Genomic DNA, 13,918 nt, shown 5'->3' with positions numbered 1-13,918 from the left:
AATGCTGCTGGTATTACAGGGATGAGCTACCGCATCTGGCCATGCAATGCTGTTTTCTTAAAAGTATATCATGAACATGTCTTCCTGACAGTAGAAACAGATTGATATCACCATTTTCATACATTCATTGTATTCACTTTTAGGTACAGAGTAATTTAACCAATTTCCTGATCCTATACATTTAGGAGGTTTCCAACTTTTTATTATCTATATTACAAATGCTTGTTTTGTTCAAAATGGGACCATATTTTTAAAAAGTTGCTCCAGCTCCTGAATCATAGCCTCTCCATTATTTTGAAATAGAACATCTGTGTTCACTGGTATGTGAACTTGGACAGCCTCTTAATCTCAGCCCTTCAGTATGATGAATGTTGATCAGGATCCTGACCTGACATCCCTCATGGGGAACAAGGGTGGCATTGTTCATAATCTGTCACAGGCAGCGACTCACAGGGAGATTAAAGTACAGGTTGAAACTGAAGGCAAGAAGGAAACCAGGCACTAAACTAAAGAGGTCCAGGCCTCTATATTCTTGGTCTGCTTTCTTTCCTCCCCCCTGCTCCTGACCTGATCACCACCACTCCAGCCCGCCCTGCCACGCCTGGTGCTGAACCATAAAACAAGAAGAGAGAGATAATAGGAGAAAAACTGTCACCTTCCTTTCCTCAAATCTTTATTCCAACCCTTCAAAAAGGGTGCATGTTTTTCCTGTGTTTCTGAGGCTCAGGGCTGCTGGGCCAAGATCAGAGAGAAGAGTATCCATTCTCATTTGTAACTCCAACTGGGATCCAGCTTTCACCAGGGTCTGCAGCAGCCAGACTTTGCTCTGTGAGACTGGAGAAATGGCTGTCCCTCCGGCACCTGCTGATATAGGCCCACCTCTACCAACTCACACGGATCTAGCCCTACCATCATTCACTGACATTTTCAAAAGTGGGAAAAATGGTCTTTAACCAGTTTTCAGAGCTCTTTTGCCTAAACAGTGAAACTCAGTGTGATTCTTTTGGGGGAGAGGGGATGGGAATGAATTTCAGTTCAGCTGGCAAGGTGATGTTCGGATAAAAAGTAGTAAGTAATCCTCTGTCTAATGCAGTGTCAGAAAAAGCATGGCTCAAATGTGGATCTGAAGACACAGTGGATTAACTGAAAGGAAGCAGTCTTTCAGTTTAGAAATGTATAGAATAAGGAAACTGGTTAAATTACTCTGTATCTAACAGTGAATGCAATTAATGTTAACTGAAAGGGCCAGTCTCCTTGGTCCAACACTTAAGGATTGTGTGATCTGTCTAAAGCAATAGCGAAAGCAGAATCATAAGGTCAACTTTCTTAGATTTGTTTATTATTATTATCATTATTACTATGATAATAAATAGTAGTAGTAATAAGCCTTGTCCTGCACTTATTCTAGGCACTGCAGAAAGTGCTTTGTGTTATTGCCTGTATAAGACATATGTTATCATATCATATCATATCATATCATACCATTCGACACATGGGCAAACCGAGGCTTACAGTAGTAAGTAAATGCCCAAGATCACAGACCTGGGATCAAGCCTGAGTCTAACGGACTCTAAAACCTGTACTCATAGCCATGATGTTTTCACTGAGCTCCAAGGAAACCAAGTGTAATGGCATGACTGTTCAGTAATCAGGTGCATTGCAGACTTTCTTATTTAAACAAAAAGTCCCTTGAAAGTAAAGTCTTAGTTAAGGGGTGTGCAGATCTGGCTGGAGGAGAGGACCCATTTGCATAAGGAGACCGAGGCTTTCTGAAAAAAAAAAAAAAAAAAAAAGAAACTAATTATCCAACTCTTACTCTCCAAGAAGTAGACCAGGGTGGGCTACAAGGCACCAGAAATCCAGGCTGATGAGCAAGGCTCAATGAGGGTTAAAAGGGAATGATTTCAACACAGACTGGGCCAGTGGTTTTGCTTTGGAGAGTAATGGCTGAGCATGGGAGTGTAGACTAAAATGGCTTATGATCTTGGACCCAGTATGGGGAACTAATGTGGGCTGAGCAGGTCACAGTGGAAAAGCCCATCCTTAAAACCTTTAGACTGTGCAGAACCCATCTTCAACAGTGACATCACATGGCTGCAAGAGGCAGTACAATAGTATTGATCATTGGACTGAGAAGCTCTAAAATTCTTGGATGGTTATGATTAGGGGTAGGGAGGGTGAAGCCTCAAGAGGAAGGTATTGGACTTCATGATGATAAAGCGGGGGAGTGGGGGCCGAGTGAAAATTACAAGTGATGGCATCATGTTTACTCTTCAAGCTTGTGGAGCAAGTCAGACCAGTAACACAAGAGACTCAGACATTTTCGCCCCTTGACTGCATTTTAATAGTTCTGACCATAACCTCACATAAACCAGGGTTAGGCAAGCCAAGGTTAGATTTAATAGCCAGATATGACCTTGCATTAGAGTCCTCTGTAACATTTCAGAGCCCTCCAGACAGGCTGTTGTAGAGCTGGCCCTTTAGAACCAACTGTCAGCTGCACACGAAAGCAAAACAGGGCTCATGGTATAAAAAAATAAACATAACAAATAATTTAAAATCCCTCATATTTGCTCAACTTCATCACCTGCAATCCTCTTCAAAACAAAAAAAGAGAGATCTCTCCATATCCTGAGAAAAACTGCATATGGAACACTCTCTTCCAAAGCTGTCATTCTGTTTCTGGTTCAACTGGCCCAGAACATCTGTCTTTTCTCACATTTAATCCACCCAATTAAGCAGAATGGACCTTCCGAGCTCATCTTCCTGTGTTTTACAATTTCCTGTCCCTTGCAATGGTGGCTAAGGTCTGTTACCAAGATTCAGAAGAGATTTAAAATCCCCTCTTTGAACTGCCTGCTGATTGGTGGAGGGTGTGTCTCCTGGTTCCTCCAAACCCTTGTTTAAGGCCACTGTTGTCTGTTCTCTTTTCTTTCCTTTACACCAGTTCTGCTATTTTCAATCTGTGTAACTATGGGAAGCTATTTGCCCTTTCTTTTCCTGTTTTCTCATCTGCAATACAGGGATAATAACAATATTATTTACATGGAGTAGTCACTGGCAATTCTCTGCCCACATCCCCTCAGGCCTTACTACTGTGATGTAGAACCATCCATCTTCCACCTGCCTGAAGGCTTAACTAGTGGCCCGAGTCTACCTGATCACAAAATATGCCAGAAGGACTAGAGAGTTAACATCCAGGGAGCAGCCTCTCAGCTAATGACTGATGGAAGCTGGTGAATAAATATGCCCTTGACTGGGATATCTGGGAGGCACATGCCTGTATGCCCCTTGATATGGGACAACTTTGAGTTCTCTGTACCAGCTCACAGGGTCTCAAGCAGGACTGAGTCCCAGTTGCCCACAGTGCTGACCTGCTGCATAGCAGGCCCTCTCTTGGCTGCCTGACCCATCTCAGTTCCCTAGTCCCTCACCAGTGTTTCCTGGGATCATCCCCAGATGATCTACTTGCACGTATGTCTTTGACTTGGAGAGCCCAACCTAAGACAGTAGCATTCAACATGTGTGGTTTTCTCCTTCAACAGTGCCCTCTAGACTGCCCAGGGATCTATTTTTATCTACTCATTTTACTAGTCTTCCATCTGATTCCTCCATGTCTCTCCATTGTGAACAGAGGACTTGCCTGTTACTGTCCAGAACAAGTAGAAGCCATCAGCTGGCAACTGCCTTAACCAGCCCATTTCTAACATTTGTAGGATTAGAGACAAAATTTTATGAATAGAGGCTTCTGCCCTGTCCCTTTCCCAAACCTGTTCTCACAGAATAAAGAGCCCATGCACCTGTGTGTGGACAGTTCAGACCACACAGCTATGCTCTGTTTACACTCCCTGTAAGCAGCTGCCTCTTGGCCACCCCTCAGACCATTGGTGATGTCCACCTTCTGGAGGTCCACGAAGACCCTAGATTCTGAAGTCTTGGGCACCACAGTGTGTTCTAGAAGGGGAAGCATGGGCTCTGGGTAAACACATTCGTTTGGGTCATAGAGAGAGATAAGCCTGAAGTGCAGCTAGAGCTGGTCTTTCTGAAATGTGGGGCCCAGGGCAGGCAGCCCAGCTATCAGGGTCTAAGGGTGGTACTAGGCTTAACTCCTCTCCCTCAATTCAACAAACCTTCCCACATCTGCATGCATCCTCCCTACCTTCCATCCTGTGCAAAGCAGGAAGTGTTCTCTTATCTGAGGCCAATCCCTTCCCTCCACTTGGGATCTCCATTCAGAACTCAGGGTCAGGGAGAAGTGGGAGGCAGTGAAGAGAGCCCTGGCCTTGGGAACAGAAGGGACCAGGTTTCAGTTCTGGACCTGTCATTCACTGACCAAACCTGTATTTTCTCACTTTCAAAATGGCAGTCATGGTGCTCGCTTTGTCCACCTTCTATGGTTGGCATAAGAACTAAGTGATGTAATCAGGGAAAAGCGCTGACTTAACTGAATAGCACTATACAAAGTGTAAAGAGATATTACTCTTAGTTGCGGCTGGGCACGGTGGCTCATGCCTATAATCCCACCACTGGGAGGCTGAGGTGGGTGGATCACCTGAGGTCAGGAGTTCAAGACTAGCCTGGTCAACACGGTGAAACCCTATCTGTACTAAAAATACAGCAAGAAAAAATTAGCTGGGCATGGTGGTGGGCACCTGTGATCCTAGCTACTTGGGAGGCTGAGGCAGTAGAATCACTTGAACTGTGGAGGCAGAGGTTGGGGCGAGCCAAGATCATGCCACTGCACTCCAGCCTAGGTGACAGAGCACGACTCCGTCTCACAAAATAAAAACAATAAAATAAAAAATAAAAAATATATTACTCTTAGTTGCAGTTCCTTTTTTTTTTTTTTTTTTTTTTTTGAGACAGAGTCTCGCTCTGTTGCCCAGGCTGGAATGCAGTTGGCACTATGTCAGCTCACTGCAACCTCCACCTCCCGGGTTCACGCCATTCTCCTGCCTCAGCCTCCTGAGTAGCTAGCTGGGACTACAGGCGCCCACCACCACGCCCAGCTAATTTTTTGTATTTTTAGTAGAGATGGGGTTTCACCACGTTAGCCAGGACGGTCTCAATCTCCTGACCTCGTGATCCGCCTGCCTCGGCCTCCCAAAGTCCCAATTTTATATACAGTAGTTTGTAGAAGGCAGTGCCTGGAGCTTGGGAAAACAGCTTCTTTTAGGCCTCAGCTACTATCTTTGGACAACTGGGTAATTTGCTTTCTTCTCATTATTGGGTGATTGCATAAGGTTTTTTTTAATTTTTAATTCACATTATTCATGAGGGCTGAGATTCTTAAATAAAATATCCTATCAAGGAACCAAATGCTATTATATTATCTAATGGAGATTTTACTCTAATCTTTTAGAAAACCTGCCTTAGAATGTTAGCTCAAACCCATCCTTAGAGTCCAAAACAATATTAGTTACTTTTCTTTTAAAAATGTCTATGTATTTCAAATATTACCTTTGAATAGTCACTAACAGCAGGAAGATATGGAAAAGACTTGTGAGGTCAAGTGTAAATGTTAAATGAGATTCAAAGAACATGGCTGAATTACCTGGTCCCTATGGCACAGCTAAGAAGGGTTTGTACATTCTTAATGAGTCAAAAAACAAAGAAGAGTTATAAAACAGAGACTATAAATGGACCTCAAAGCCTAAAATATATACTATTTGACCCTTTATGAGAAATGTTTGCTGACCCCTACCCAAAATGATTGAAGGACTCATCAACTTGCTTCATCTTTCCTTTGTCAGCCTCTCATGGAATCACCTCCTGTCTCCAAGGGCACCCTCAGAGCCAAGCCTGGGGATATATTATGATTCTGAGCCTAAAGATCATTTGGGGATGGACTTGTTGAGAACTAAGAGGGGCCTCTGGGACTAAGCACAAGGTCCTGAGTAATTTTTTTTTTTTTTTTTTGCCGGGGGTGTGTTGTTGAGGGAAGTGTTGGAAGGAACACAGCACATGTTCTAGACTCAAGAGTAGCAGCGGACGCCATGGGTGGGGCGGAGCATCTGGGATGCGCTGGGAGCCTAGGATCCCCGACAGTTTTGCAGAACACTGAAATCTATGGACTCTAAAATGGACTTCATTTAAAGAAACCCACGGACCATTAATGGACAAAAACATGAGTCAATATGTATTGTGGCATTCAAATCCTAGCACTCTGGGAGAGCATCAAGTACCACGTTTTTGAAGACCATGGCCTATCATCATTATGCATTCAAGATATGAGTTTGAATAACCTCATCAAGACTTAGATCTTCTTCAGAAGCTTCAAGTCTCATCTGCATTAAAGCTCTCCATTGAACCCTCTCACAAAAGTACAAGCTTAAAGGGGCTAAAATCCATTAATACATTCCATTTTATATCCCTTCCTCTGACTTCTCTTCAATTTCCTTGGCCTCTAGGGTCCTTCATATTGCTTACGTTCCTTTAGACTAGAGCCAAGGAGACAGTGCTTTCCAAAAAAAAAATGTGTTCTGTGACCATAAGTTTTCATTGATAGAGAAGCATAAATTTGGTGAATTTAGAATTAGGTCTTTTATCATATCCTATAAAAAGTTGAGTTAACAGGCTGGGCACGGTGGCTCATGCCTGTAATCTCAGCACTTTGGGAGGCCAAGGCAGCTGGATGCCCCAAGGTCAGGCATTTGAGACCAGCCTGGCCAACATGGCGAAACCCCATCTCTACTAAAAATACAAAAATTAGCCAGGCATGGTGGCAGGCGCCTGTAATCCCAGCTACTCGAGAGACTGAGGCAGGAGAATCACTTGAAGGCAGGAGAATCACTTGAAACCAGGAGGCGGGGGCTGCAGTGAGCCAAGATCGCGCCACTGCATTCCAGCCTGGGTGACAGAGCGAGACTCCGTCTAAAAAAAAAAAAAAAAGTTGAATTAACAATAAGGAAATGAGGATGAAGCGGTAAAAATGTTTTGGGTTACATTATACTCTCAGAAGCTATGTGGTTTAGAGAAAAGGGCCCCCAACCACAAAAGTTAGTGGTTCTTATTCTGTCTGCTTCGTACTAGGTATATGGTAACTGAGAAAGTCACTTAACCTCTCTGAACCTTAACTTCGTCATCTATAAAGTGAATCTAACATTTTCCCCCCGGCCTACCTCACAGGGTTGTTGTGAGGATCAAATGAAATAATGTACATGAAAAGACATATATAAAATGTATAATACAGACAAAGGGTCCTGTTACATAGTTGGAAGTCATTCCCTCAGATTTTGGGCCTAGGAAGGTAGGTGATTTAAACTCACTGAAAGCATGTACCATGTCCAGGTTGGATACATGGCAACAAGGCTATGTTAAATTTTTTTTCTCTGAGTTGAGTCCCTAAAATACTATCATGGGCTAATTCTAAGAAGGAGCACGAATATATATTCCCCTAAAATTATAGCTTAGCATTGTTAATGCTTTAGAGCAGTTATGGGAGTTATAGATTATAACATATTAGTGATTTGTGAAACTTTTTTACTAAAATGTGACCCTCATTTTTCTTTACATGAAAGAACATAGAATATTTCACAATGCATCCCACGTGGTAAGAATAAAAAATTGTTTTAGTTATATGTAAAAAAAAAAAAAAAAAAAAAGAGTAGCAGCACAAATAGAGCTCAAGGAGACCTTCTCAAGTTCTTGATTTTTTGTTCACTCAGCCTAGGCTAGAAGAGGTGCCTGGGTCTCCTGGTCTTGACTTATTTTTTCCTTTTTTTGGAAAAATTTCTTTTTGGTAGAGATGGAGTCTCTCTATATTGCCCAGGTTGGTCTTGAACTCCTGGGCTCAAGCAATCCTTCTTCCTCGGCCTCTCGAAGTGCTGGAATTACAGACATGAGCCACTGTGCTCAGCCTCGGTCTTTACTCATTATCAGGGTTGTGTGGTTGGGAGAACAGATAAACTGGTCAAAATGGAAAGTGCACTAACTGGTAAATTTTTTTTTTTTTTTTTTTTTTTTGATAGAGATGGGTTTCACCATGTTGCCCAAGCTAGTCTCGAACTCGTGGACTCAAGCAATCCACCTGCCTCAGCCTCCCAAAGTGCCTTACAGGCGTGAGCCACCGCACCTGGCTGAACTGGTAAATCTTTGATAGCTATCTGCAACTCTTGGTTACAAATTTTAGCTTTGAAGTCAGAAGTCAAAGCAAGACTACACAGTCCTTGGAGAAGGTGTCAGTCACTACCCTCAATTTGTAGCCTCAAATATCAGAAACCCAGCATGTCCAGACCTTCTCCCTTGCGTCTTACACTAACTTCTCCTGGCTTCAGCCAGAGATGGGGGGAAAGGATTTTCTGCTCTTCTAACTCATGGTTTTGGAATAATTGATTTCTTCCCCTTTATGCTCATTTCTTCCCTTTGTTGCCAGTCCCTTCACACTTACCTTCAGTCCTGGAGGGAGGACCTCTTGCTTGTGGATCTGGATGACAGTGATACTCACAAGTACCACAATACTCACAAGCAAGACCACCAAGGCAATGATGGTTGGAGTTCGGTAGAGGGCCTTGAGGCCTAAAATGAGAAGACCCAGAAGACACTTGAGGGGGAGGTAAAAACCAGGCACTGGTATTCTTTGTAGAATTGATGGACTGGCCCCATAATCAGGTGCATAAACCACTTTCTCTGGTGTTAGCAAGACCCACACTTCTAAGATGGAGTAGCAAATAAGCTCCCCTTCTCCCCAGTTTTGGGGAAGCACAAACAATACCTATTTGCCCTTCCTCACAAATTGTGTACTAAAACAGTGTTGCAGGGAGGGTATGCATGGTCTAGTTTTCTGATATTTTGGTTATCCCTGAGATGAATTACAATAACATTTGTTTTACTTTTTTCTTTTTCTTTTCTTTTTTTTTTTTTTTTGAGATGGAGTCTCACTCTATCGCCCAGGTTAGAGTGCTGTGCCATGATCTTGGCTCACTGCAGCTTCCACCTCCCAGGTTCAAGCGATTCTTCTGCCTCTGCCTCCTGAATAGCTGAGATTACAGGTGCCTGCTACCACGGCAGCCAATTTTTGTATTTTTAATAGAGACAGGGTTTCACCATGTTGGTCAGGCTGGTCTCGAACTCCTGGGCTCAAGTGATCTGCCTGCCTCGGTCTCCCAAAGTGCTGGGATTACAGGTGTGAGCCACCACGCCCAGCTAACATTAGTTTTAATGGAGATTCAAAAAATCTATTTTTAAAAAATTAAACCAGGTGATAGAATATTTCACTTAAAAATAATCTCATAGAATATTTCATTTAAAAATAATCTCAGTTAAAGAAAAAGAAATTGGGCTGGGCAGATGGCTGAACCCTGTAATCCCAGCACTTTGGGAGGCCGAAGTGGGTGGATCACTTGAGGTCAGGAGTTCAAGACCAGCCTGGCCAATATGGTGAAACCCTGTCTCTACCAAGAAATACAAAAATTAGCCAGGTGTGATCATATGCGCCTGTAGTCCCAGCTACTCGGGAGACTGAGGTGGGAGAATTGCTTGAAGCCAGGAGGTAGAGGTTGCAATGAGTTGAGATCAAACTACTACACACCAGCCTGGGTGACAGAATAAGACCTTGTCTCAATAAAATAAAATAAAAATAAAAAAATTAATACTATACTATACTGAAATGATTTCATTTATTTGAAGTTCAAAAGTAGGAAGGTAACAGGAATCAGAATAGTGATTGCCAGGGGGCAGAAGTTGGGGCAGGGATTCACTGGGAAGGAATATGTGGGCACTTTCTTGGGGTAATGGCAATGCGCTATACAGAGTGTGGAGTATATGGATGTGTGCATTTGTCAAAACTCATCAAACCTTTCAAAGTCCTTTGGAGAAAACTTGAAAATGAAAGCAAATCAGTGTCTTAGGTATAATTTCCCTTTAAAAAAACATTCTTATAAATTGCCCTTACTATTCTAAAAACATACTTTTAGAAGGCAAGAACACCCAACTTAGGGGCACAACTTAAGATCTATCCATTTCACTGAATAGAAGTTATACCTAATTTTTTAAAAAGATCAAAAGACATTCAATGAAAATACTGACTAAATAATAATCTTGGGCTGGGTATAGTGGCTTATGCCTGTAATCCCAGCTTTGGGAGGCTGAGATGGGAAGATGCTTGAGGCCAGGCGTTAGATGCCAGCCTGAGCCACATAGTGAGACCCCATCTCTACAAAAAATGAAAAAATATCAACTGTGCATGTGGTGCACACCTGTAGCCCAAGCTACTCAGGAGGTTGAAGTTGGAGGATCCTTTGATCCCAGGAGCTCAAGGCTGCAGTGAGCTGTGCCGCTATACTCCAGCCTGGTGACAGAGTGAGACCTTGTCTCTAAAAAAATAATAATAATAGTCTTGGTAAAACTATTGGGACATCAACATAAATGACAACCAAATGGTTGAAATATGATGAACACTAATAGAAAGATCACTAGATTCATCGAATTCCAATATATATCGAATCAATTGGCTATCTAAATGTAAATTAATTAAAATTAAAAAATGCAGTCTCTCAATCTTACTAGCCACATTTCCAGTGTTCAATAACCACATGTGGGCTAGTGGCTACTATATTGGACAGTGCAGCCATATAACATTTTCATCATTATAGGAAGATCAATTGAACAGCAATTGGATAGATCCTGTCTTATTCCAGAACATTATTCCTAGATCATTATAACCTATGCTTTACCCCTCCATTATTTCTGTAAGCCATTTTCCCAGAAGAATAACAGGGCATGTCTGTGCGCCCACGATATAATTAGATTCAGCCCCCAAATTCAGTCACATCACAACATTTGCTACAGGAGGGCAGTCATGCAGTAGGTCTTCATGGCTCAGAACAGCTAACTCTTTCCATCTCAACTGATTCCCCTGCAGTGTAGCTGCGGTCACAGACACTTCTTGGTGTCAAAGTTGGTCACTTAACACCTTAATCCTCCTACCTTGTCATTGAAAGTGTAAACTGGTACAGCATCAATGGAGGGCAACTTGTCAATATTTATGAAAACTGCAAATAAGCATGCCATCTGACTCACAATCACTCTTTTGGGAAGTTATCCCACAGAACTAGCTCCACATGTGTAAAATGACTTAGACACAAGGTTACTCATTACAGAATTGTGGGTAATAGCAATGGAAAGGAGAGCCAACTGCCATGGAGTTGACCTGCAGAGCATGTAAAGAGGTCCTATATCACTTTTCTGTGATTCCAAGTAAAAGTACAGGAACCAGTTAATCCACAGAGGCAAACTTTTGCATTAGCTTTCAAAGAATGCATTTGTCAGTGTTAGTTATAGAAGTTTAAGGGATTTTTTCCCTCTAACAAAATGGGGTAGAAATTTAATCTGCCAAGTTAAACTTGTCCTTTGGAAGGAATGTAACAGGTTAGTCTGTATGAGTGACGTTACAATCTGTGTTAACATTTCAAAGTGTTTTGGGGGAAAACCTAAAAATCAAAGGAAAACAGCTCCTCAAGTGCAATGTCCCTTTACAAAAATAAAAGATCATATAGATTGCCCTTACTATCCTAAAATCATATCCTTTTGGAAGACAAGAATACCCAATTTAGGGGCATGACTAAAGAATGTCTATCCATGGGGGAGGAGTGTGTGATATGTATGCAGTTTCCTGACCACAGCTACGTGGCTGGCCTCCTAAGTCTTCTGTGTTTCAGCAGTTTTCAAGTAAAAAGCTATGATTACCTTAAGCAAACTCTTGTCCTTGCAGAAAAGCTTATTACAAAGCAAAATGGATGAGACCAGGTCTTACTCATTTAGGAAATGCAGCCTAGAGCTGTGCTGTCATTAGGGCTGAACAAACATGGTAATTGCAAGGTACCTACCTGAGCTTGGAGAAGCCAGAGCCTTCTGGGCTTCCACATGAGCAACTCCAAAAAGTGCTCTAGAGGCAGGCGGGGCAAGCTTAGAAGTGTGTGTGTGTGTGTGTGTGTGTGTGTGTGTGTGTGTGTATGTGTCTGTGTGTGTGTGCCTTCCAGTGTGAGAAAATCCTGCACTTGTGCCTGCAGTATCAACCATAACAACACTGACTCACAGTGAGGGGTGGGGGTGTTGTAGGCACTGTGCCAGCAACATTTGGATGGGAATACAGGAAAGATCCAAGTACTGTACAATTGATCACAAAATCCACAATACAGTATTCTAAAGCAAACCTTACACACAGCTAGCTAAGGGAAACCACAAGGACCAAATTAATGGATTATACAAACCGGAAAAACCATTTAAGTGAAACATGCATGTTAGTCCTTGTTTTGTGTGGCTTTGATGAAAAGCATTACTTTTATTTGAGGAATGCCGGTGTTGAAACCCAGCTGAGTACTGAGTCTCAAACCAATAAAGTTAAACAATCATTTGCAGGGGATATGGATGAAAAACTGTAGGCCGAAGCTGGGGTTCTCTTGCGATTTGGCAAAACCACGCTTGCTACCTGCTGAGAGATACTAACCTGCTTGCTCACATGGTTGGCGGGTCAGCACAGTGAACATCTTTTCTCCTAGCTGCAGGTGAGAGAATACAGGATGTCAGTAAGTCCACCGCCCCCGGCCTCAGAAGTTTAAAGAACGAGCACAGGTTAAGACAAAACCCATTTTACTTCCTCCAAATCAAAACCTCATCCCGGGAAAGGTAAGCCCAACCCCAGAACTTCAGAGACAGCCCCAAAGCTGGAGCTTAAATTCCATATCATCTCCCCAAATGCAAGGAAATGAAAAATGGATTTGCTGAAACTTCAAACTGAAAAGGTTTTCGAAAAAAGGTCTTTTTCTGCAGATTGTTCCACCTGTACACACACCCAAGAGAGAACAAATCTTCCCCCTATTATTAACATTCACAGAGCTGAGGCGGGGCTTTTCTTCAGAACATGAGCAAGGAAGGTTTTTGTGTGTTCATGGATCGCGAGCCTGGAGCCTCTCTAAAGCCCCGGGAAGGGAGTCTTTAGCTGCTGGCTGGAAATTGCAAAGGGATGTCGGGGCCCTGGGATCCAGCCCCCACCAGGATCTGGGGTCACCTCTCTGGACTGCGTCTCTGCATAGCCGCAGGCATCTAAGCGCCCAGCACATCTGCGGATCCGTGCAGGCAGTCGGTAAAGACGCGCCCCCCCGTCGTGGGCATGACAGGGACCACCTCCCAGCCGCCCAAGGATTTGGGGCTCCCGTGTTTCAGTCTCTTCCTCTGGCCCTCTGAGGAAATCCGATTTTGTTTCTTTGCCTCCCAACTCTCAGTCTCACGCAGCACCCCCGACTCCTTCCTCGGCAGCTCAGGCGCCGGGTCCCCTGATCTTACCTGTGCGGAGCCGATTCGGAGAAGGCGACTAGCGCTGCCGCAGAGGCGGCCCGCGGCCAGCGCTAAGGAGGTGTCAGCTCAGACGCCGGGAGGCGGCGCCGGGTGTAGCGGGGCGGGGGCGGGGGCGGGGGCGGGGGCGGGGCGGCCTCGGCCTGGGACCGCCCCCCGCGTCCGTGTCAAGGCCAAGTACCTCTTCACCTTTTCTGATTGCTCTCACCTTCACACCCAGCCCTCGATGGAAGGGGAAGGGAGAGAGAGCGCGCCTCTTGCCAAAAGACCGGCCCTGCCTGCCCAGAGAGCCTTCTGTCCCCCTCCAGGTCGAAGACAAACAGCACTTCACCTTTCCTCTTTCAGTTCCCTCCACACTCACCTGTACCTGAAGTCGGAGAGGAGGGAGCCAGGCCTTGCCCTGAGAACCCACCGGAGCCTATGTGGGCGAGGGGGAAGGGAGGTGTCTATTATCTGCCTCCTTCTTGCATCTGTGTCAAGACCAAGAACCTTTTGATCTGTCTTCTAGTTACCTCCATTGTCACCCCAACCCTAGGTGGAGGGAAAATGGGGACAAGGCCAGGCAGGGACTGGGCACTCTGTGGGTGTGCATGACCTTATGTGGTCCCCCGGTGGGTGGCTCCTGTGC

The 13,918-nt window shown here is 44.0% G+C and overlaps 1 protein-coding gene across 1 annotated transcript in view; it reads right to left on the bottom strand.

Annotated features, from left to right (window-relative positions):
• The window catches only part of ENTPD3 (ectonucleoside triphosphate diphosphohydrolase 3), a 43,052-nt gene extending 29,651 nt beyond the window's left edge, over positions 1–13,401 (bottom strand). The window contains exons 1-3 of the mRNA XM_003826064.5: positions 13,282–13,401; positions 12,446–12,497; positions 8,390–8,517 (exon numbers count right to left, since the gene is read on the bottom strand). Coding sequence (XP_003826112.1) covers positions 8,390–8,517; positions 12,446–12,485 — 168 coding nt within the window. The 5' untranslated portion in view covers positions 12,486–12,497; positions 13,282–13,401. The remainder of the gene's footprint in view (positions 1–8,389; positions 8,518–12,445; positions 12,498–13,281) is intronic.
• Between the last annotated feature and the right edge of the window lie 517 nt (positions 13,402–13,918).

Source organism: Pan paniscus, chromosome 2, assembly GCF_029289425.2.
Source record: "Pan paniscus chromosome 2, NHGRI_mPanPan1-v2.0_pri, whole genome shotgun sequence".
Lineage (NCBI taxonomy): Eukaryota > Metazoa > Chordata > Mammalia > Primates > Hominidae > Pan > Pan paniscus.
This window is presented reverse-complemented; position numbering and strand designations above follow the sequence as displayed.